The following is a 23,394-nucleotide window of genomic DNA, read 5'->3' as shown; positions in this document are numbered from 1 at the left end:
ATCAAACAACACTTTTTACAGGTGAAATAAAGGCTTATTAATACCTACCTAATATGCAGAATACATCAGCAAGAATGGAGGGCATATCCTCACGAAATTCCTATTTTTAAAAAATACAATTATTCATAGTAAATACTAGAAGAGCACACTAGCAAGTATTATGGTTTCAGAATAACACTCTTCAGTAAAACTTAAAAACAAAACCCTAATTCCACTATGTTGACAAATAATAAAATACTTCAAGTTTCATAATATAGAGAAAATTTTAAAAGGGAGATAATGGTTGGAAAAAAATGTTTAAATGTGTACCGTGAAATAACTTGAGTAAAAAAAAAAAGAAAGAAACTTAAACAAGCACCTCAGGAAATAATAAAGAACACGAATGAGTAACATTTTTCCAATGAAGTTTCATGTCAGAAACCACTGGAATTTGGAGTACTTTACACCTACCTAAAGCAAGATTGTTAAAAATAGTACAATTTTCATCTAAAACTTTAAATGTTGTGCTCATGCCTGAGTCAACACTAATCTGTGCAAAAATCATAGTATAATCAGGACAGAAATCTAAAAAACGCAATAATAATTACAAGCTGTTGTGTCTTAACTCAAGATTCTCTGAAGATAAAAATAATTACCAAAAACCTATCTTTATTTTCTTTATGCACTGATGTTTGCAGCCTTTGGATAAACTGACCCAAAACTCTCCCCTCATTTCTGGATGAAAACGTCAGCACTTATCCTAGATTTGTCTCCTGACTTCCCACTCCCACGCCCAATTTTAGAGCCATTTTCCACTAGTATGGATCATAGTTCAATTATTGCAATTAGCTTGCTGGCACTAGAGCAACCCTAAAATTAGCCTATTTTTAGAGAGTAAAGGAAAGAAATATAATTCTAAAGAAAAAACTGGCAGCTGTAAGAGACACAAAAGATATGTTTCTATGGTTAAGATATGGGACAATGTGATATGGAACTATGAGAATCTAGCCATGACAAAGGATCCAGCTGTAGAAGTGTGTAAGTGTGTGTGTGTGTGTGTGTACCTCACTAAGGACTCAAAGAAAGGTAAGCTAAGTAAGAACAAAACACACTTTAAGTTCATTTGGACTATTCACTTTCAATAAATGGGAAAAGTTAGAATCAAATTCCATTAACACACTAAACCCTATACTGATGCCCAATTTACAGAATGAAATAACCTTAACTGCCCATGAGACATTAGTCTCTTCTTAAGGGCTATGAAATTCGGCTATGTCTACTTGAATGCAAGTACACCAAAATTATAGAGCAAGATGAGTTTTCAAACACAGAATACTAATTGTTGAAGAAATAGACTACTCCAACACAAACTCATCAGATAGAGACATGATAGGGGTAAAAGAGAAACTCATATTGAACCTCTACTGCTCAAATACATCTCAACATGAGGCGGAAAAATCACAACAACTAAACATAGAAAGTCCTTAAGACTATCCTCGGGAAAGCACAAAAATCATACAAAGAAAAAGGCTATAGAAGCTTAAAGCAGTACACGGGAAATTCATACTGATATCAAGAAACTCTAGGTACCACCCTCAATAATACTTATTATGAAAGCTGTTCTCAACTGGGCAGATAATTTTATTTATACAAGTGTAAAACCCAGCATAATAATAATAGAATAATACACCACTTGTAAAAAAAAATGAGACTTAACTCCTGCTTTACAATAAACACCCTTACAATTTGAGAGTTCATCTTTCAATTCAAATACCAAGCAACCATGAAAAGTATCTGGTTTGAATGTAACTTAAATTCTCTAATAAATAACAGAGTAAAACAGAATAACCACTTAAAGGTTAGGGGAAAATCTAGTTATTATTTTCTAACGCAAACAACAAACAACATGAAAATTAGTGTCAAGTGAACATTAGAATCATGCAGCTTTCTTTTCGGCGGCGCGCAGCGGCAAGATGGCGGTGCAGATTTCCAAGAAGAGGAAGTTTGTCGCTGATGGCATATTCAAAGCTGAACTGAACGAGTTTCTCACTCGGGAGCTGGCTGAAGATGGGTACTCTGGAGTTGAGGTCCGAGTTATACCAACCAGGACAGAAATCATTATCTTGGCCACCAGGATGCAGAATGTTCTAGGTGAGAAGGGCAGGAGAATCCGGGAATTGACTGCTGTGGTTCAGAAGAGATTTGGCTTCCCTGAGGGCAGTGTAGAGCTTTACGCTGAAAAGGTGGCCACAAGAGGTCTGTGCGCCATTGCCCAGGCAGAGTCTCTGTGTTACAAACTCCTAGGAGGCCTTGCTGTGCGGAGGGCCTGCTATGGTGTGCTGCGGTTCATCATGGAGAGTGGGGCCAAAGGCTGTGAAGTCGTGGTGTCGGGGAAACTCCGAGGACAGAGGGCTAAATCCATGAAGTTTGTGGATGGCCTGATGATCCACAGTGGGGACCCTGTTAACTACTCTGTTGACACCACCGTGCGCCACGTGCTGCTCAGACAGGGTGTGCTGGGCGTCAAGGGAAAGATCATGCTGCCTTGGGACCCAACTGGTAAGATTGGCCCTAAGAAGCCCCTGCCTGATCACGTGAGCATTGTGGAACCCAAAGATGAAATACTGCCCACAACCCCCATCTCTGAACAGAAGGGTGGGAAGCCAGAGCCGCCAGCCATACCCCAGCCGGTACCCACAGCATAATAGGGTCTCCTTGGCTGCTAGATCTGGAGTCTGGATGTTGCTCTATAAAGACCCATAATAAAATCTTTTTAAAAGATACGTGGCCTGACTATATATCCAGTATTCAGACTGATGGTCGTGTCTCCCCGTGGGAGCACTGCTTGATAGATTTTCAGGGCTGCCTAGTTCACAGTGTTTCTGTGCTTTCCCTAAATCTTGTTGGTTTTTTGACTGTACTTGTGAGGAGAGAACCAGAGCAGGAAGACCCAAGCAGAAGTAACCAAAGAAATATCTTCTGGGGGAGTAAACCTGGTGACAGGGAAGGCTGATTGTTAGCAAGACAGCACCTTGGTTGACTCAATCTGGAGTTCAGGGTTAGAGGTTTAGTTTAGAAGGATGTATTTAGGATGGTTTTCTGTATTACACACAGAAAACACAATGACCATTATACTTTGGGTTATACTGTGCTCTAGGTGGTGTTCTTTTCTAGGTATATATGTTCTCATTTAATCCTCAACATCTCTAAAAGGGAATTCGATTGCGATGCTGATGAAGAGCCTGGTGCTCAGAAGCAAGTTTGCCTAAGCATTCTAGAGCTATGATTAGAATCCACAGTTTTATGTACTGTTCTCTTAACCATTAAACTCTAGGAAAGCATAAAGAACATTCAAAAAAAAAAAAGAATCATGCAACCTCAATTTAAAATAATTTAATCTGCAATTTTTAAAATATATTTAATTTCTAAACATAAATGCAAACAAAAGAAAGTGCTTTGTTATGCTATATTGGGAGAAGAATATTCTAACCAAATTATTTTTTATGGGAGCTTTTTTTTTTTTTGCCCTCTCAACTTACCTAATATTTTCTGCTCTAGTCACAACCAGAGAAAAAGATTAAAATACCTATATTTCTGTCTAACAACAATGGCTTACCAATATTAACTTGAAACATTCACTATTATAATTCTGAATAAAATGAAACACAAGTTATACACTTCAGGGATCCTTATATCAAAGGTAAAAAGAAATATGTAACAATTATCAAATTAATTTAAAATATATATATATACTTACACTGATGTCATTAAGAACATTAGATGCCTGTTCATGCTTTAAATTTCCTTTAATGACATGGTATGATAACTCGTAAAGAGCTTGCTGGAAATCTGTCAAACATAAAATAGTATAAGCACAAAGTCTCTTGAACATGAAAGGTAGACCCTCTAGGGGAAGATCTACATATTTCTTACTTCTCAGAATTATTATAACCATCAATAATGATTAAGAAAAATATACTTCTAATGCTTTTCTCTAGCAGATTTTTTCCTTTTATTTTCACAAAAACACAACACTTAAAGAGCAGAAAAAAGTTAACCTTGACTCCACTACTATAACATAACTACTGCTTGAGCACTTCCTTCCAATCTTTTTCTATATGTCTACATATTTTACATACTTGCATTCACAGTTCACATCATTTGGTACTCTGATTCCCCGACAAACACTTTTAAAAGCATTTCCTCGTGCTACCAAAGTCTATTAAATTATTTTTAATGACTGCACAGAACTCCAGCAAGTGAATATACACTAACCATTCTTCTCACCAGGAGAGTCACAGATTTTTCTAACTATATTCAGATTATAGTCAATTCAAACTCAGGGTTACACTGACAACAGGTAAGGAATAGCAGTAAATATAAAATCTAATTTTACCCATATCCCACTGTCAGAGAAATTTCTCCCCAAACCTAAACCTCATTTTCTCCTCTATTTCCATCAGAATTCAAGCTAAAATACATTCAGCCCTCTGTATCCACAGGTTCTGCATCCACAGATATGGAGGGCTGACTACTCACTGTACTATGCCATTTTATATAAGGGACTTGAGGATCCTCGGATTTGAGTATCCAAGGGGGCTCCTGGAACCAATCCCCTGCAGATACTAAGGGATGATCGTAATTACATATGTACATACACACATAAAACAGCAGTCCTGTGAGAACTGTCAACCACATGTACAGCAGTCTCATTCACTATTAATTAGCATAGCCCACTTTCCTGAAGAAGGAATTTGGGGAGGGAGGAGGAGTTAATGGTCAGGTAAACACCTCCTTCCAGCCATCTTTTTCTTTAGTCCCATACACTAAAATCTTTACCTCCTTTCTCTTATTAAAAGTAAGAAAACAAGTAGCTCTAAAAACATTAATGTAAAATAAAGTCAATTTATAATCCCCTTCTGAAGGGAATCAAAAAATCTTTCAGGGCAATATAACAAGTTAATAAATCAAATACTTGGGAGTTCCCTGGTTGTCTAGTGGTTAGGATTCGGTGCTTTCACTGCGGTGGCCCAGGTTCAATCCCTGGTCGGGGAACTGAGATCCCACAAGCCACCTGGCATGGCACAGCCAAAAAATAAAAATTTTTAAATTTTAAAAAGAAATCAAGTATTTAAAAATCCTCTCCTTTGGTCTACTACCAGCCACAAAAAAGGAATATAACAGAAATAAAGACTTTTATCAATCCCCTTTTAAACAATGAAAATAGTATTTTACAATGAAATAAATTTGTTCATTAAATTATTCATGAAAGAAATATAGCCAGATTATCCCACTTCCTCATGAAGAATTCATTAAATACATTCTACCTTTTCCACAAATATGCCTTCATTATGCTTATCATAAACTATATAAAAATTAAAATGCAAAGGAAAAATTTGTTAGTATGGTAGGAATGAGGTCAATTTCGTGCTTTCAATTTCCATTAATAAAATGCTTTTAAAAAATAAAAATAAAAAAATAAAATGCTTTTATAACAAGTAATATTCATTTGAAGTTATCCAGATATAACTAAGATTTCTTAAAAAGCAATCACTCTTAGAAGGACAAAACAGCTGAGCATCATAAACTAAATTCCCATAAGAATATGGGCTCATAGGGGCTGAGGGAATTCTAATCTTAATCAAAGGAGATTAAAATAGAGAACAAATAGCCCAGGTCATTTTGCTGACACTAAGTGACATAAAAACAATCACAATGTAATCCACGAAGTAGTAAAGATAGTCCCCAATTCACATGGTATCTAAATGCCCATTTAAGTGGCTAGAAACTCCTATTGTATTTTATCCACAGAAATAGTAAGTGGTGCCTTACAGATTACCAAGGCTAGTCCCACAAACCCCTACACATATCTACACTAAAGTTGAAAAACTTTATATTCACAATGGGGAGGAAAACTTACAACCCTTATAATTATACAGAAAAGAATAAATGCTAGCATTGCAGAAAAAGCAGCTTCAAGAACAGCCACAAGTAAAAGGGACTTCTAGAGATTCTAGACATTCTTTGTGGAATTTGAACATTTTAGACACTAGTTCTTGGTTATGTCAAATATCACTAGGACTACTCATGTTTATCAGCCATCCTTACAGTGTTATTTTATTGGGGGAGAGGGGATACTTACAAAAGAACAAGGAGAAGCAGAGTGTGCAAGAAACTGCCTGCCTGAAATGAAATCAATATGAGGGAGAAGCAGAAAGGGAAAGGGCAGAAGGAACACCACCCAAACTCAATCTCCCTGAGGTAGACAAAGGAAAGTCTGAAGAAACAACGTTCAGTTCCCTGCGTGGACTACCCACTGGGGCCCTCAGACCAAAGCTTGATCATTGGCAGATGTGAGCCAAAGAGTGTTATGTGTTGAGGAAGTAGGCAAGGGCAAGCAAGATAGAACAGCTGCAGTTGAGCCAATGAGACCACACTCCTGCTATTTGGGGTTTCATACACGAATCAGAACAACCATAGAAATTAACAATAATCTGATGGTTATTAAAGATCCACACAGTCCCATTTAAAACTGGAAGAGTAGGACTGCCCTGGTGGTGCAGTGGTTGAGAATCTGCTGCCAATGCAGGGCACACGGGTTCGATCCCTGGTCCAGGAAGATCCCACGTGCTGAGGAACAAATAACCCCTGTGCCACAACTACTCATTTAAAAAAAAAAAAAAAAAACTGGAAGAGTAATCACCCTGTTACGCTACTTATAGTTTTTCTCAGAATTCTTTTTCTTATTTTATCTACTTAAGGTTTCAATCTCAAACAAGATCCAAGTTAACTGAGAAGTTAGAAACTTGTTTTAAACATGGGGGGGGGAATAACTATCCAAATGCTTTTAAAAGGGAATCTTTTTTTACTCTCTTACACTTCTGACAGTCAACTGACTTATTCAAAAAAGAAGGCAATATATCAACCTCAGAAATCTTTATGAATGATCATGCAATTTTAAAAGTAGGATGATTGGAAAATAACTTTGGGAATTGGGCTAGGAATGTTAACAAGTCTTTCCCAAATGACAGAAAGAAAAATGGCTCACTCATTTGTTTAAAAATGCTTTCTATTCAGAAATCCAAATGTTCTTCAAAAAGTATATATTCTCATATTAAGATATTTAACTTTTTATAAAAGTAAACTTACCTACAGAAAATTATCTAATAATTATTTAAAATAGAATACTGACTATAAATTCTTTTTCCAGATTGAAAAAAAAAGTGTTATGGGTTCCACCCCCAATGAAAGCTACATATGAAAATGCTTTAAACTTACTGGGCATTATTGCTTTTGTTTTTGCTCCTCCCTTTCTAAATCCATATACCTAATTTTAAATTAATGAAAGTTAAATAGTAAATCCTTTAAAATTAAAATAACTAAAAATTTACATCCTGTTTAATAACATTTTACTTAATAAACCGTTATTTGTGATATGCAGTAGTAAACAACTCGTTTGCTTTTTAATGTTTTCCATGACAACTGCCTTTAACAAGATCCCCAGATACCACCTAAACATAAACAGCTTTAGTAAAAACACTGAACCTCAGTTTCTGGAAGTTTCCTAGAGCAAACAAGTCAGAATAGTTTTTCTTTCTGTGCTAGCTCTTCTCTTCTGTTTACAATTGATACCTAACTTGTATAAGTTTTACTATAGCTAGGAACTGCTGAAATGTAGGTAAATATAGCATGTTACAATTACAGAAGCGAAATAACATTATATGATTATTATGCAGGTCAAAAACCAACCATATACAGAGATGTATAGTCTTACTATAACTATAGTTTTAACTCCAATTCTAATACATTCATATAAAAGCTTTATATAATGTGAATATCTTATACCCTTTGTTTTTATTCATAAAATTTAATGGAAAACAGGATATTTATTAATTTTGACCAAGCCAAAAATAACAGCTATGATACTTTTAAAAGTCTTACCTCTATAAGTTGAACTATCATGGCTTTTATTTTCACTGAGGATCCGGCATAAATGCAAACTAGAATAAAACAAATAATCAGTATTAATTTCTAATCCTAACAGATAATCATTATAGAGCAAATTATATGAACTAAAAATATCTGGAAATGTATCAGATATTTTTAAATCCATTAATTTATAATTTAAATAAAACAAACCTAAAAACCCTAATTGGTCAGAACTGGAGGATGATAGTGAATCAAGTCATTATTTTGAAAACTGGTAAATAAAAGAATGAAAATCAAGCACTTATTCTGCCTTTTGTACACAAACCAATAGTTGATAAGAAATGCCTCTGTTAGTATTTCAGCTAACAAACGAAGGAATGATAGAATTAGAACATCACCATTTTAAGGTCCCTAATAAACTAAAGGATCTAGGCATCTATCAATGGCTGTTCACATCACAAGAGACAATCAGATATTATGTGCCTCCTGATCCTGATACACAAGAATATATCACCACCTATGAAGTTGTCTTTAAAGGTGGGGGGGGGGGGCAATAACTTAAATTCAAACTGTGGGAAACTCTATAAGACAATGACCCAGTGCCTTCAACAAATATATTACAAGGAAAAATAAAAGATGGGGGATCTGCAGGGTAATAAAGGCTTAAGAGATATATCGATCACAACGTATGGATTCTTACTTGGATCCTATTTCAAACATTTTAAAAATTAACATTTATGAATCAACTGGAATATTTTATAGACTCTTTAATAGATGCTGAAATATTTACAGATGAAATATTTACTTCAATAGTATGGGAAAATGGGTAGGGTTACAGACGAAACAAGACTAGCCAGCAGTTGATAAATATTGAAGTTGGTTGATGATTTCATTGCGGAGCTATTATATCTACTTTCTCATCTGAGATTTTTTTCCATTAATAAAGTTTAAAAATAAAAAGTTGAAATTTTTTTCAAAAAATTCAAAGTTAAAAAAAATACTTGTATGTTGAATATTTCTTCACTAATTTAAGTACAGCAAAGGAGAGGTATACAGTATACAATGAAAAGAGGTATGTTTAATTGGAATTCCAGAAAGAGAGAACAGGGCAAAAGCAGTATTTGAAGAAATAATAGCCAAGAATTCAGTTTTCCAGAACTGAAGTGAAATCCATATCTGGGCATATCACAGTAAAGCTACAGAAAACCAAAGACAAAATCATTTAAGCACCTGAGGAAAATAAGCAATTATTATCTTCATGACTTCTCAACAAGAACACTTGTTGAAAGATACATTCAAGGTGCTAAAACAAACTATCTGCCAACCTAAAATCCTATACCCAAAAAACACAGTTCCAAGAAAAGAAAAAATAAGGACTGAACTTCAGACTAATAATAATTGAGTTCACACACCAAAAGAAATGTTTAAGGACATTCTTTAGGCAGGATAAAAATGACTCCAGAGAGAACCTTAAAGTTGCAGCAAGAAATGATGAGGGGAAAAGTGCTAAGTATATCGGTAATTCTAATTTACTATTAACTGAATAATAATAATAGTGACTTATGGTATTTAAACATGTGTAGTACTAAATATATAGAGATAGATATACAAATGGAAAAATGCTGAAATACATCAAGGCTAACATCGGTTTATCCCAAATACACAAAGTTGGTTCAAATTAATTCACCACATTAAAGTGACTTTTAAAATCACACAATAGTTCAGGAATAGTTTCTATTCCTAATTTTCTAAAAATCCTTTTATGCATAAAAGACATTTGACAGAATTCAACATCCATTCACTATTTTTTAAAAAGACTTTTAGAAAATTAGGAATAAAAAACAAAGCCTGTAATTTGATAAAGCAGCAGTTCTGATAGTGTGGTTCACAAATCCCTGATCCCCAAGACACTTTCTGGAGTTCTGCAAGGTCAAAACTATATTCATAATAATACTAAGACTTCATTTTCCTTCTTTTGCTGTACTGATATTTGCACTAATAATTCAAAAGCAAAGGAAGGTAACACAGCTGGCACCTTAGCATTGATCCAGGTAGTAGCACCAAACTGTCTAAATTCTTCATGATGGAGAAATCAAAGGAGAGAATAAAGCCAGTCTCATGTAAGATGTCACCAAACTGTTTCATTATAGCTTTCATGATCATTCACAAACAAAAGCCAGTTTCACTTAAGAAAGTCCTTGATGGGAGTAACATCAGCAAGATGGCAAAATAGGAAGCCTCAGGCCTTCCTTCCTCCCATAGAAACACAACTCAACAGTACACATACCCAATTCCCTTTATGAGAAATTCAGAAACCAGTTAAGAGGCTCCTACACCCCAGGCAAGAACTAAACCAGCTGCATCAAAGCTTGTAGGAAAATACATGACACTTTCAATATAGTCCCTCCTCCTGGCACAGCACCACACAAATAGAAGGAAACTCCCAATTCCCAAATTCTCCCTGAGGAGGGAAAGAGAAGAGTGGACTATTTGTATATCTAACATTCTGACGGGGTGGGGTGAGGGGGTGTGCAACAGCTTGGCAATCTCTCCCTCAAGGGAGAAAGAGAAGAGTGTCCAGTATTCCAGCTTTTGGGGAGCGGGGGCTGCCTGAGAGATTGGTTTCTGTCTAGCCTGACTTAGGGCACTGATGATATACAGCATACACTAGCTGCCTGGAAGCCACTAAGAACAAAAAAGAGCTGGGTGATGTGTTGCTGCTTCACAGGACCCACGGTATAACAGATGGACATCAGAGGATACAAAAGAGTGCAAGCTTCTGGGGAAAAAAAACAAACTGGAAAATGCTTCTAATCTGGAATCTACACGAGTCCAGAGAAGACATATCCAGAGAAAAAATTTGAGCGGTCCCCAGAATCTACAGCCAAGCCAACTGGTAAAGCTCTTTCCCTGTACAAAAGCAGCCCGTAAAGACTGGGATAAAAGAGTGTTTTTTCAAATGTAAGGATACCAACAAAAAATTACAAGGAACATAGAGAAACAGGTAAAATGGCCCAATAAAAGGAACAAAATTAGTCTGCAGAAATTGATCCTAAAGAATTGAAGGTATATGAATTAACTGACAAAGAATTTAAAATAACCATCATAAAGATGCTCAATGAGCTCAGGAAAACGATGCATGAACAAAATGAGAATTTTAACAAAAGGACAGAAAATCTTAAAAGAGCCAAACTAACTTGGAGCTAAAGAATGTAACAACTAAACTGAAAAATTCATTAGAGAGCACTATGGATAATTCAACAGCATTATGGATAGTCATATATAAAAGAATAAAATTGGACACTTCTTACATCATACACAAAAATCAACTCAAAATAGATTAAACACATAAAAATAAGACCTGAAACTGTAAAACCTCTAAAAAAAAAAAACACAGGGGGAAAGCCTCATGACATTGGTCTTGGCAATGATTTCTTGGATATGACACCAAAAGTACAGACAATGAAAGCAAAAACAGACAAGTGGGACATCAAACGAAAAACTGTGTGTAGAGTAAAGAAACGATGAACAGAATGAAAAGGCAGAGGAATTCCCTGGTGATCCCGTGGTTAAGACTCCGTGCTCCCACTGCAGGGGGCACGGGTTCAATCCCTAATCGAGAACTAGGACCCCGCATGCCACTCGGTGTGGCCAAAAAAAAAAAAAGAAAGATAAGAAAAAGAAAAGGCAACATGTGAAATGGAAAAAAAAAATTTTGCTAACCATCCATGTATCTGATAAGGGGCTAATATCCAAAATATTTAAGAAACATCTAAAACTCAATAGCAAAAAACAACCTGATTAAAAAATGAGCAAAAAATTTGAATAGACATTTTTCCAAAGAAGACATACAGATAGCCAACAGGTGTATGATAAGATGCTCAACAACATCACTTATCATCAGAGAAATGCAAATCAAAACCACAATAAGCTATCACCTCACATTTGTAAGCGTGGTCATTATCAAAACCCCCCCAAAAGAAAAACAGAAAATGACACCTGATAAAGCATTATTATTCAAACTATATGAATAACTCTTAAAACTCAACAAAAAGAAAGCAAACAACCCAATTTAAAAATGAGCAAAGACCTTAATTAACACCTAATCAAAGAAGATATACAGATGGCAAATAAGCATATGAAAAGATGTTCCACATCATATATCATTAGGGAAATGGAAATTAAAACAATGAGATACCACTATACACTTATTAGAACAGCCAAAATCTGGAAAACTGCCAACACCAAATGCTGGTGAGGATGAGGTGCAACATAACTCTCAATCATCATGGGTGGAAAGGAAAAATGGTACAGCCACACTGGAACCCAGTTTGGTGGTTTCTTACAAAATTAAACATACTCTTACCTTACAATCCAGCAATCCCACTCCTTGATATTTACAAGGAGCTGGAAACTTATGTCCACACAAAAACCTGCACATGGATTTATAGCAGCTTCATTCATGACTGCTAGAACTTGGAAGCAACCATGATGTCCTTCAGTAGGTGAATGGATAAATAAACTGGTACATTCACACAATGGAATATTATTCAGCACTAAACAGAAAGGAGCTATCAAGCCATGGAAAGACGTGGAGAAACCTTAAATGCACATTAATCAGTCAAAGAAGCCAATCTGAAAAATCTACATATAGTTTTCCAACTATATGTCATTCTGGAAAAAGCAAAACTATGCAGACAGTGAAAAGTTCAATGGTTGCCAGGGGTTGGGAGGAGGGATGAATAGGCAGGGCACAGAGGACTTTTAGGGCAGTGAAAATACTGATACTATAATGATGGATACACGTCATGATACATTTGTCCAAGCCCACAGAATGTACAACACCAAGGGTGAAGACAGAGGTAAACTATGAATTTGGGGCAATTATGATGTGTCAGTGTAGTTTCATCAGTTGTAACAAATGTACCACTCTGGTGGGGAATGTTGATAATGAGGGAGGCTATGCATGTGTGGGGGCAGGGGGTAAATGGGAAATTTTGTACCTTCCTCTCAATTTTTCTGTGAACCTAAAACACCTGTTTAAAAAAATTAATTCTTGCAATGATTAAGGAGTGGATAAGAGAAGAGGAAGTGGGAACAGCAAGTGGTGGCCACATGTTTCCAAAGGGGCAGGGTGTGGAGGGCAGGCTTGTCTTTTGTTCATTTAAAACCAGACTGAGGATGTTGAGTATCTTTTCGAATTTTCTTTAAATTTGTCATGTCATTTTCTGATCTCCTACCATTAAAAAAAAAAAAGAATAAACCGAGGAAATCAGGTCTATAAGTAGAGTTTCACAGATTTCCAATGCTTCTGATATTAATAAATGATGAATTGTGGTTTTAAATCCAAAAAAAATAATTCTTTAAAAATAACAGAAAATAAGTGTTAGGGAGGATATGAAGAAACTGGAAACCTTGTGCCTTGTTGGTGGGAATGTAAAATGGTAAACAGTATGGAAATTCCTCAAAAAATTAAAAATAGAACTACCATACAATCTAGCAATCCCACTTCCAGGTATTTGCTCATAAGAGTTGAAATCAGGATATCAAAGAGGTATTTGCACTCCCATGTTCATTGCAGCATTATCCACAATAGCCAAGAGGTAGAAACAACCTAAACGTCCATCAACAGATGAATACATAAAGAAAACATGGTGTATAGATACAACGGAACATTACTCAACCATAAAGAAATCCTGTCATATACTACAACATGGATGAGCCCTGAAGATAGTATGCTAAATGAAATGTCAGTAACAGGACTTCCCTGGTGGTGCGGTGGTTAAGAATCCGCCTGCCAATGCAGGGGACATGGGTTTGAGCCCTGGTCTGGGAAGATCTCACATGCTGTGGAGCAACTAAGCCCGAGCACCACAACTACTGAGCCCGCATGCTGCAACTACTGAAGCCCGCGCACCTAGAGCCCATGCTCCGCAACAAGAGAAGCCACTGCAATGAGAAGCCTGTGCACCGCAATGAAGAGTAGCCCCCGCTCGCCACAACTAGAGAAAGCCCACGCACAGCAACGAAGACCCAGTGCAGCCAAATAAATAAATAATTTTTTTTAAAAAAGAAATGTCAGTCACGGAAGGATAAATACTGCATGATTCCACTTATATGAGGTATCTAAAGTAATCAAGCTCATAGAAGCAAAAAGTAGACTTTCAGTGGTTGCCAGGGGCTGGGGGAAAGAGAAATGGGAACTTGCTGTTCAATGGGTATGAAACTTCAGTCACGCAAAATGAAAAAGATCTAAAGATCTGTTGTACTACATTGTACTGTTTACTTAAAAATGTGTTAAGATTTATCTAATGTTATTTGTTTGTATCTACAATAAAGAAAATGTCCTTAATGAAGTAGTGAAAATTATTAATTTTAGTAAAACCTATCCCTGAGAACATGCCTTTTTTAAAAAATACGTATTTTTAATATTTTATGTGACAAATTGGAAAGTATACATAAAACATTTCTGTCACACACCAAAATACCATGGTTGTCTCCAGGTAAATCACTTATACAACTGCTTGAATTGTGAGCTGAACTAGCTGCCTTTTCACAGAACACCATTTTTACTTGAAAGAGCTGACAAACTATGGTTATTCTGATTTGGGTCTTTGGCAGGCATTTTCTCAAAAATGAACCAAGTAAGCCAGTCACTTCAAGGAAAACCACTGAGGGTATTTGTTGCCAATGATAAAATGTAAGGTTTCAAACAAAAATTGGAATTTTAGAAAACTTTTATCTGGCACCATGGGCTTGGCTAGTTCTCAATTCATAAAACCTTTCCTGATTAGTTCAGTGATGATACTAAAGAATGTGTTTTTTCTTAATATTATACAATGTATCGTGTCAATATTTGGAAGTGCTGCATCATTCAGTGAACCAATATTTTCCAACTGACCAATGCATGATGTTGCAAAATGATGCATGGGTAAAAGACAGATTCCAAGTATAAGAGAGAAAATTGGATTTCAATTTAACAAAGTACAAAAAGTACACTGATATGGTTTTGGATTTGGCATTGCAACAAATCACTAAGAAACTACCACTTGACAAATTTTGACATGATATCAAAGAATATCTACAATTATCTGAAAAGGCTACTAAAATTCTCCTCCTTTTACCAATTATTTATCTGCGTGAGGCTCAACTTTCTTCATATACATCAACCAAAACAATATATTGCAACCCCTACTTCACAGCACACATAAAAATCAACTCCAGTTAGGTAAGCCTTAAAAAGGAAGAGCAAAATAATGTTTCCAGGAAATCACAGGATAAGTTCATTAACCTGAGAATGGAGAGAAACTAGTAAACCCAATAAAGTACTAATTAGAAAGTAAAAGACTGATAAATTTAACTACAGTAAAATGAATAACTTCTACTCATCAAAAGTCACCACTGTGGGCTTCCTAGGTGGCGCAGTGGTTCAGAATCCGCCTGACAATGCAGAGGTCACGGGTTCGATCCCAACTCCAGGAAGATCCCACATGCCACGGAGCAACTAAGCCCGTGTGCCAAAAAAAAAAAAAAAAAAAAAAAAAAAAAAAAAAAGTCACCACTGTAAGAGTGGAAATAGAAGCCTAAGAATAACAAAAGATATTTGCCATATATACAATGCAACCCATAAAGAGGACAAATACAGACTACAGAAAGAACTCCTACAAGTCACTGAAAGAAATGCAAACAATCCAATAGAAAAATGGGAAAAAAGATATAAAGAGGCCTTTCACAATAAACCAGAAATCCAAATGATCAATAATACAGAAAAAGACACCTATGCTACAAATGAACACGTGCAAATCTCACAGATATAGAAAACAAACTGTGGTTACCAAGGGGGAGGGGGAACAACTTAGGAGTATGGGATTAACAGATACAAACATACATATAAAATAGATAAGTAACAAGGATATACTGTGTAACACAGGGAATTATAGCCATTATCTTGTAATAACCTATAATGGAGTATAATCTGCAAAAATACTGAATCACTATGCTGTACACCTGAAACTAATATAATATTGTAAATCAACTATATTTCAATTTTTAAAAAATTGGAAAAAACACCTATGAAAATATGAGCCCCAAGAAAATAACATGAGATACATGTCATATTGACAAAAAATTTATGGTCTGACAATATTAAATGTTAGCCAGGATGTGAAGGTGAACTCTCATATACTGCTGGTGGGGGTATATTTGGAAATAGTTTGGCAGTATCTAGTAGAGCTAAAGTTAATCACAATCTAGAACCCAACAATTCTACAGTTCAGTATATATCCCACAAGAACACATGCTGTGTACACCAAGATACCTGTGTAAGAATGGTTCTATTGGCACTGTTGGTAACAGCCAAAAACTCAAAACAACAAAATTGTTTATCAGTAGCATAAAAGATAAATTGTGGTACAGTTATACAATGGAGCATCTTTTAATTATGAAAATCAAAGAACTGCAAATACGTGCAAAAATACAAATGAATCCTAAAAACATAATGTTGAGCAAAAGCAGCCAGATACAATAGAATACATCCTCTATGATTCCATTTATATGAAATTCAAGAAGAACACACAAACTTATTTGGGTAGCAAAACTGTAAATAAAAACTAGAGAAAGCCATAAGTGTTAGTTACCACAGGGGAGATAAAGAGGGTGCAATCAGGAAGGGGGATTATGTTGACTAGAGCTGGGTATGAGTTACATGGGTGTGCACCTTACAGTGATTCTTAACCTCTACACTTAGATTTTATGCACTTTTCTGTATTTTTTTTAATTTCACAATTTAGAAAAAGAAATATCCTTATTACAAGCTGTACAAATCTCTAATGAAAAAGAAGAGAACCAATGAATGCATGTTTCTTACTCTTTTATGTCTAGCAATCCTCTTTCCATAGTCAATAAAACAAGTAACTTTCAGACTCACAGAATATGCTTATATATCACATCCAAGGTGAAATGTGATGCCACATTACAATCACCCACAGAGATTAACTACTTTGCAGATTATGCATGCCCTTGCAGTTCACCTCTCTGTGTCTTCTGATTATTGCAATACTCCACCATCAGGATAAGCAGGGTAAGGTTCAATAAACTCTTCCTGGTCAACAATTCATTTGTAGGTCTCACAAAATTATTTTCAAAACCAAAGAATAAAAATGCCTTGCCAATGGAGAACAATTACTAACTTAAATCTGCATAGTTTGCAAATCCCATTTAGTTATTAGTTTTTAATCAACTCCTATTAAAAGAACAAAATGAAAAATTTTCAGAGAGCAACTTAGAAATGGTAAAATAAGCTGATTTAAGTCTGACCCCAAGCACTTCCAACTACTTCTCCTGAGAACCAGATGTGTTAAGGCAGTGGATAAGCTTTTAATTTCTCAAAATAAGTTAAACCTACCACAAGCTTATCTCAAATATAAAACAAAATCAATACATTAGGCAATACAAAAATACCTACTTCAGACTTATCATCAGAGAATATAACCTAAAAATACCTGACACCTAGCTCCTTTTTTGTTAAGAGTAAATACATAAGAAGGTGCATCAAGGCTGCTTCAATATTTGCTATAAAGTTAGAACCACAATTCCCCCTTGTGGTTCTCACTGTCCCCATAGGTTCATTTCCCTTTAGAATATAGTAGCAGGAAACACTGCATCTTTGACGGAAGAATGCAAGGGAATCAAGTAACTCATCTTTCCCTTTGTTCCCAGGCTACTAAAAAGCAAGGTCAAATATTCCTTCTTATGGTGAATGTGTTTACTTATTCACATTTTCAATAGCTTCATTTTCTATGTGTTTTAATAAGCTTAATGCAGATGTCTTTTGCTATAATCCTTCCAGTGGGAAGGGGGGAAGGTCAGTGTTCCAAATCCCACTTAATCTAATGGTACAGTCATTGTTACATAATTTTTAAAAATAATTGAAATGTAATTTCATCTTGTCAGTCACAAGGCCACAAACATGTTCATTAGGATGCAGATGATAATGTCATCATGAACTATTAATTAGCATCTCAAAGATCTGTTCAAATTGTGTAAGGAATCACTGATGGGTTATTATGATAAGGCAACTTACTTGTATAACAGACACTTTTATTTCCCTAGTATAAAACACTTCTTCCTTAGTTGTTGGAGAAATCTAAAAATAATCACTAAGAATTTTCCCCCAATCAGTAGACTGATTTGTCCCAGCTCTTCCCCTAAGTAATTCACTAACAGAAGATCATGAAGCATCCTTAAAGAAACAACTCTGTTTCTGAATGCTGCATGTCTTATTACACCTCTTATACAGTTTTAGTACTCTACCCTAAATTTTAAGGGGAGGAATACAAAACTACCTCCAACAGTTGCCCATTTTAATGTGGTTTTAAATATAATCAAATATTCTGCCTCGGTACAAATTCAAATGATTTTAGTCCCTTAATAACCTCCAAATAATTGAGTTTATCATTTTTTCCACTTTTACAACAGTTTGGTGCTACTGTGGAGATGCTATCTCAGGCCCCTGAGAACAAAGAAAATGTCTTCAGTTCTTCCAAGAACTTAAGTATTTTGTGAATACTCTTTAACATGAGTACTCAGCTTTCCATCTTACTTGATCCTATTTTCCAGTGAAGAAAAACACAACACACGCCTGAACTACTTGATTATGTTCAACATCTCAAAATTGGCTCTACATATAAAAAATTGATGTCGATCTGTGCTTCAATTCTTAAAAACAAAACAACAAAAAAGGCTAAATTTTGTTAAGCAAGTGCTACCTCTATTATCACTGACAGAAGAGATACATAACCCACAAAAATGAACATTGGGACATGTGGTTTTAACTTGAAACATGCTTTTTAAAAAATGAAAATATGCACTTACAAGCAGGAAAGGGAACAGGAAATCTTAAAAAAGACAACAGAAGTTCCTGCACAGAAGTACATTAATAGCACTCACTCTACCTTAATTAAAGAATAATTTAATTTTTCTAACGAACAAAGTAGTAGCCTGGAAAAATCTCCTGATATTGCTACAACATTTTCTGAAGAATGAATTTCTCTTACCAGGGAAATAAGACCAAGACTTAACTTATGAACACGGGTCAAAATGAGAAAACAAATGCCAAATGAAAACTAAGACATGAAGAAATGCTTTCAGATAAAGCTTCAGCTGAACTCAGAGCACATTTTGAAGGAAAAAAACAGAAGACTTAAGTACTAAAACTGAAGTTTCTTAGAATGATTATTTGCTATAAACTCCCTCCTCCGACTTCCCTCCAAAATTTCGGGTCAGACAACATTTGATGAACATCCAAATATACTTCCCTAAGTTCTGGAATATGTCAAATCATCTAGTGGCAGAAGAAGAAAAAGAATGGCAACCAAAACATCTGGCAATTAAATTTTAAAACTTTATTATAATTACCAATAATTAATAAAGTTAACACCCAACAAAAATTTGTAATTGATATGTAAATTTTTAAAGAAAAAGAAGTTCTTCAAATAGATGATTATTCAACAAATACAAGTATTTCAAAATTAGACTAAATATTGACATGTGGCTAACATCTTCAGATTAAGAGCTTGGAATATAAGTCCTCCATTAAGGTTGCTTGTGACACAAAGAAATGTTGAGCTCATTGTGTTAATGATGTCTACTAAAAACAAAATTCTCCCCTGGATCTACCAATACATGCAAGTTTATTAGCTTAATCATGGCAAATCCTACGCTAATATGAAATCATCAAGAAACTAAAGCTCTAATTCCAAAATTAAAGTGATTAAATCCATATCTTGCATGTGTTGCAGAATTTCAAAGAGTTTGCATTAAGATGTGAAACTTTGAAGAGTTTTCATTTTATTAGAAAAAATGGTATTATAAATATATTACAAAAATCCTTTCCTTTGTCTGAAAAACAGCTTCTTAAATACAAACCAGCAACTGGAAATGTTAAAAAAAAAAAAAAAAAAAAAGCAATGTGCCACCAAATTATTAGTGAATCCATTTATGTATTTGGCTTTTAAGATATGACCAGTATTTAAATTGGGTGGATTTTTCCTTTTTAATGAGATAAATTAGCAGATGAGCTTTAACTTGACCAAAAGTTACCTTTTTAAAAAAATGCATGACATATTTCATGAAAACGCTAACTCTATCTTTAGCAAGATATAAAAACTCCAAAGTTAGACTATATGCAACAAAGTTTCCAAAGAGGGAAAAGAGGTCCAATAAATGGATACTAAGTACTGGATGGTGATGTGTTTGACTATTTAAATATTTCATTACTGTCACACAACTGTGTAACAGAACAGTTACAAAACCAACTAAACTGATCTGTATCTACTATAATTCAATCTACATTGCACAAGCCAGGCAATAACTACATACATGTAAGTCCTAATAACAGTTTTGAAGCAGCGCTTCAAACACAGGAATTATGATGGGTAGCATGGATTATGTAAATATACATAAAGTGAATCCAAAATTCCATTCTGACTAGGTATTTTGACCTCCTACTTGACTTTTCCTCCAACCACTGCCAGTCAGAAGCCAAGCGGAATCTTACCTCCCAGCCCGAATACCACTCATTCTAAGGTGGGAGCAATAGTAAAACTGTCAAAAACAGTTAGCTGGAAGGAGGAAGCTGAGCAATCTACAAAGATGACAATCCCTAAATAACTAAGTTGGCTTTAAAAGTAAACAAAACAATAATGAACTTATCTATCCCTTTTGGGGAGTTATCCTAATCTAATACAGATGAAAATGATGGTTTGGTTTGGTAACTTCCCATCCTGCCTTCCCTGCACGTAAGAAACTTAATACCTATTTGTTAACTAGCACGTACAAGGATTTGGACAATATTTCTAACAGTTAAAAATGAATGTTTATCAGACTTCTCTGTCAGTTAATAAACCAATAAGCTCTCTAAGCATAGGCTAGAAAGGCTGCGGGGGGGGGGGGAACGGCGGGGGGGGAACGGCGGGGGGGGGGGGGGCGGAGACCGGAGGGTTGAACCAAAAGAAACGTGAAACACGGTCCTCACTCTTCAAGGGTCTCTCAATTCGTTAGAGTACAAGAGTATACATGAAAGAGTCAGAGACTAATTAATTGCTGACCTGAGTGGTACAGACTTTAAGTGCAAGAGCTGTCCAAAGAAGTTTAAATATCTAAAGATTGGAATAATAATATTACTTTTAATAGCTATCACTTGAGCACTTAATATAAGCCAAGTGCTTCAGAGGCATTATTTAGTCTTCAAAACAATCCTCTGAGTACTTATTATTCCCAATTTACTCAAGGGGAAACGGTCAAAGTGGGTAAGGAACTTACCCAAGGTCACTCGGCTAGTTAAGTGGCTAAAACTGCCGCTTACCCAGGCAATCCAATTCTAGCGCTCACACTAAGACTTCGCAAAGCAGAGCGAGTGCGGAAGGGGGGTGGGGAGGGCCATTGAGGCTGGCGCTATGACACGCGCAAGATCCGGCAACGCGATCGCCGCATTTCGTTCCAAGTAACGAAGTTCCAAAGATCCATATCTTTGGCATCTGCAACGGTAAACCGACTACGGGGGGCGGCGCGCGACCACGGCAAAAATGGCTAACAGGAGTTCATCTCATACAGGGATGAGCTTTAACTAATAAAGCGATTCCGAGAAAAATTCGCAATAAGTCATTTGTTTTAAAAGCTGGGACTTGTTCCACCGCTTAAACGATCCTCCCCCCCACCCCACCCCCACCCCGCGAAAGGGCGAGCTGAAATTTGGGGCAAGAAAACCGCGGGTATGGCAAATCACTGTTTTCTGTATTACTGAAAGAAAAAGGAAAAGGAAAAAAAGCACCCAAGTTTTATGATTACAGGAAACACGTTATTCTAGGTATACGAGAACCTTGGAGAGTTGCCAAAATTAGTTGCAGTCCCAGGACAAAATGGGGTTTAGGAAACATTTAATGCCGAAAGTTGATTCCAACCCGAAAAGGCTCTATGGTGAAAAGACGGAGCAAAGAAAAGCCGGTGGAAAGCGGCAATCCTTGCTACACTTCGCCCATGGACAGCGGCGCCGCGCGAGGCCGGGACAGTCCGAGAGACCGCTCCCCGGGAGGACGAGAGGTGCCAAGCGGGGTTTTTCCCGAAGCCCCAGGCTTCGCGGCGGCGGGCAGAGAGGACGGGAGGGAGTCCGGGACGGTTCGGACTTCGGGCAGAGGAGGCGCCGGGCTCCAAACTGCGGAGTCAAACGGGTGCAGAGTAAAGAAATCGGACAGAGAGAGATGGAAAGTCCGAACCCTCCCGGCGCGGCCCCGTAAAGAGAAAGGAGCCAAGTGAGCTCAAGCGAAGAGGGGGACAAAAAGAGACGGAGCGAGAGCGCGGGGACCCGCAAGGGACAAAACGGGAGTTCTGCTAAGGGGCTAAAGAAAGACAAGCTCTGGCGGGCAGCGGGGCTTTCGGGGAGGCCAGGGATGGCAGGAGGTCGGCAGTGGTTATCAGCACCTCACCTCCCCGAGTTCGAAACTCCTAGCCAACCATCCACACCCTCAGCCCGGTTGGGGGAGGGGACACCTCTTCCCCTCCCTCACCTCCCCCCAAATGTGAGATCAAGGCTGACGCCCATAAAAAAAAAAAAAAAAAAAAAAAAAAAAAAAAAAAAAAAAGGCTGACGCCCGAGCCGGGCCCGGCCGTGCGCCCGCCTCCAGCCCGGACACTCACAATTCGCCTCTCCCTGATTTCTCCCAGTTCTTTATCCACTCTACAGGAATCACCACAGTTGCGGCCGCCATCTTCCCCTCACTAGTAGCAGAAGCCCGGATGTGTAGCACGCTAGCGAGGGGTCAAAGGGGAGCACCGCCCACGAGGAATGCCGGGAGCCGCGAGTTCGGTTTTCGATTTCCCGCCCCAATTTCCACCCCACCCTGCGGAAGCCCGAGGCCCTGCCGCCAACCAGGTGGCTGGGACCCGTGGGTCCAGTCGCAGAGTGACTACGCTGGCCGCGCCCTCTGCAGACCTTGCCTCCCTTCCCTTTAGAACAGGAAAAATGCCATCCCCAGGCCAACTCGTAGCCTTTATCTTCTTCCGTAGCATCTACTCCAGACCACTAATTCAAACTTGTGTTTTTAAAGCACCTAATATGTGCTAGACCCTGGGGATAGAGAAATAATAAGCCACGATGCCTGCCCTCAACGAGCTCAGTCTATGGGGAAGACAAACATATAAGCAGATCAGTTACAATACAGCCTGCTAACAGCTGAGATCAAAGAAATGAATCGGGGAAGAGGCAGAAGATTGTAATGTGCCAGGCATTTTGCTAATACGAGGGATACAATCTTAACGAGAAAGAAATCGGCCCTGGGAAACACTTGCAGCCGGCATGACACATTATTACTGTCAGCCGCTGTCATTGTAACATTAGGCAAAACTAGGGGGCGCAAGTACCAAGAGAAACAACTTGTTTACATTACATAGTCTCAAAGTATCTCCCGACAAGATACTATTTCAAAGGGCGAG

The 23,394-nt window shown here is 37.0% G+C and overlaps 2 protein-coding genes across 13 annotated transcripts in view; one reads left to right on the top strand and one right to left on the bottom strand.

The window, feature by feature from the left end:
• THOC2 (THO complex subunit 2) overlaps positions 1 to 22,721 on the bottom strand; it is a 104,346-nt gene extending 81,625 nt beyond the window's left edge. For all 12 annotated transcript variants that reach the window (XR_009050492.1, XR_009050491.1, XM_057719283.1 and 9 more), the window contains exons 1-4: positions 22,600 to 22,721; positions 7,921 to 7,979; positions 3,737 to 3,828; positions 49 to 100 (exon numbers count right to left, since the gene is read on the bottom strand). Coding sequence is in view for 10 of the 12 variants with exons in the window: in XM_057719283.1 (XP_057575266.1) it covers positions 49 to 100; positions 3,737 to 3,828; positions 7,921 to 7,979; positions 22,600 to 22,670 (274 nt within the window). In the remaining 2 variants the exon portion in view is untranslated. The remainder of the gene's footprint in view (positions 1 to 48; positions 101 to 3,736; positions 3,829 to 7,920; positions 7,980 to 22,599) is intronic.
• Positions 1,930 to 2,724, top strand: LOC130842615 (40S ribosomal protein S3-like). Its single transcript, XM_057719294.1, has one exon. It carries the CDS (start codon positions 1,953 to 1,955, stop codon positions 2,682 to 2,684), a length of 732 nt encoding a protein of 243 aa, XP_057575277.1. The 5' UTR covers positions 1,930 to 1,952; the 3' UTR covers positions 2,685 to 2,724.
• Positions 22,722 to 23,394: the final 673 nt, after the last annotated feature.

Source organism: Hippopotamus amphibius, chromosome X (assembly GCF_030028045.1).
Source record: "Hippopotamus amphibius kiboko isolate mHipAmp2 chromosome X, mHipAmp2.hap2, whole genome shotgun sequence".
In the NCBI taxonomy this organism is placed as follows: Eukaryota; Metazoa; Chordata; class Mammalia; order Artiodactyla; family Hippopotamidae; genus Hippopotamus; species Hippopotamus amphibius.
Note: the sequence above shows the minus strand (reverse complement) of the source record. Positions and strands in the feature narration are given on the sequence as shown.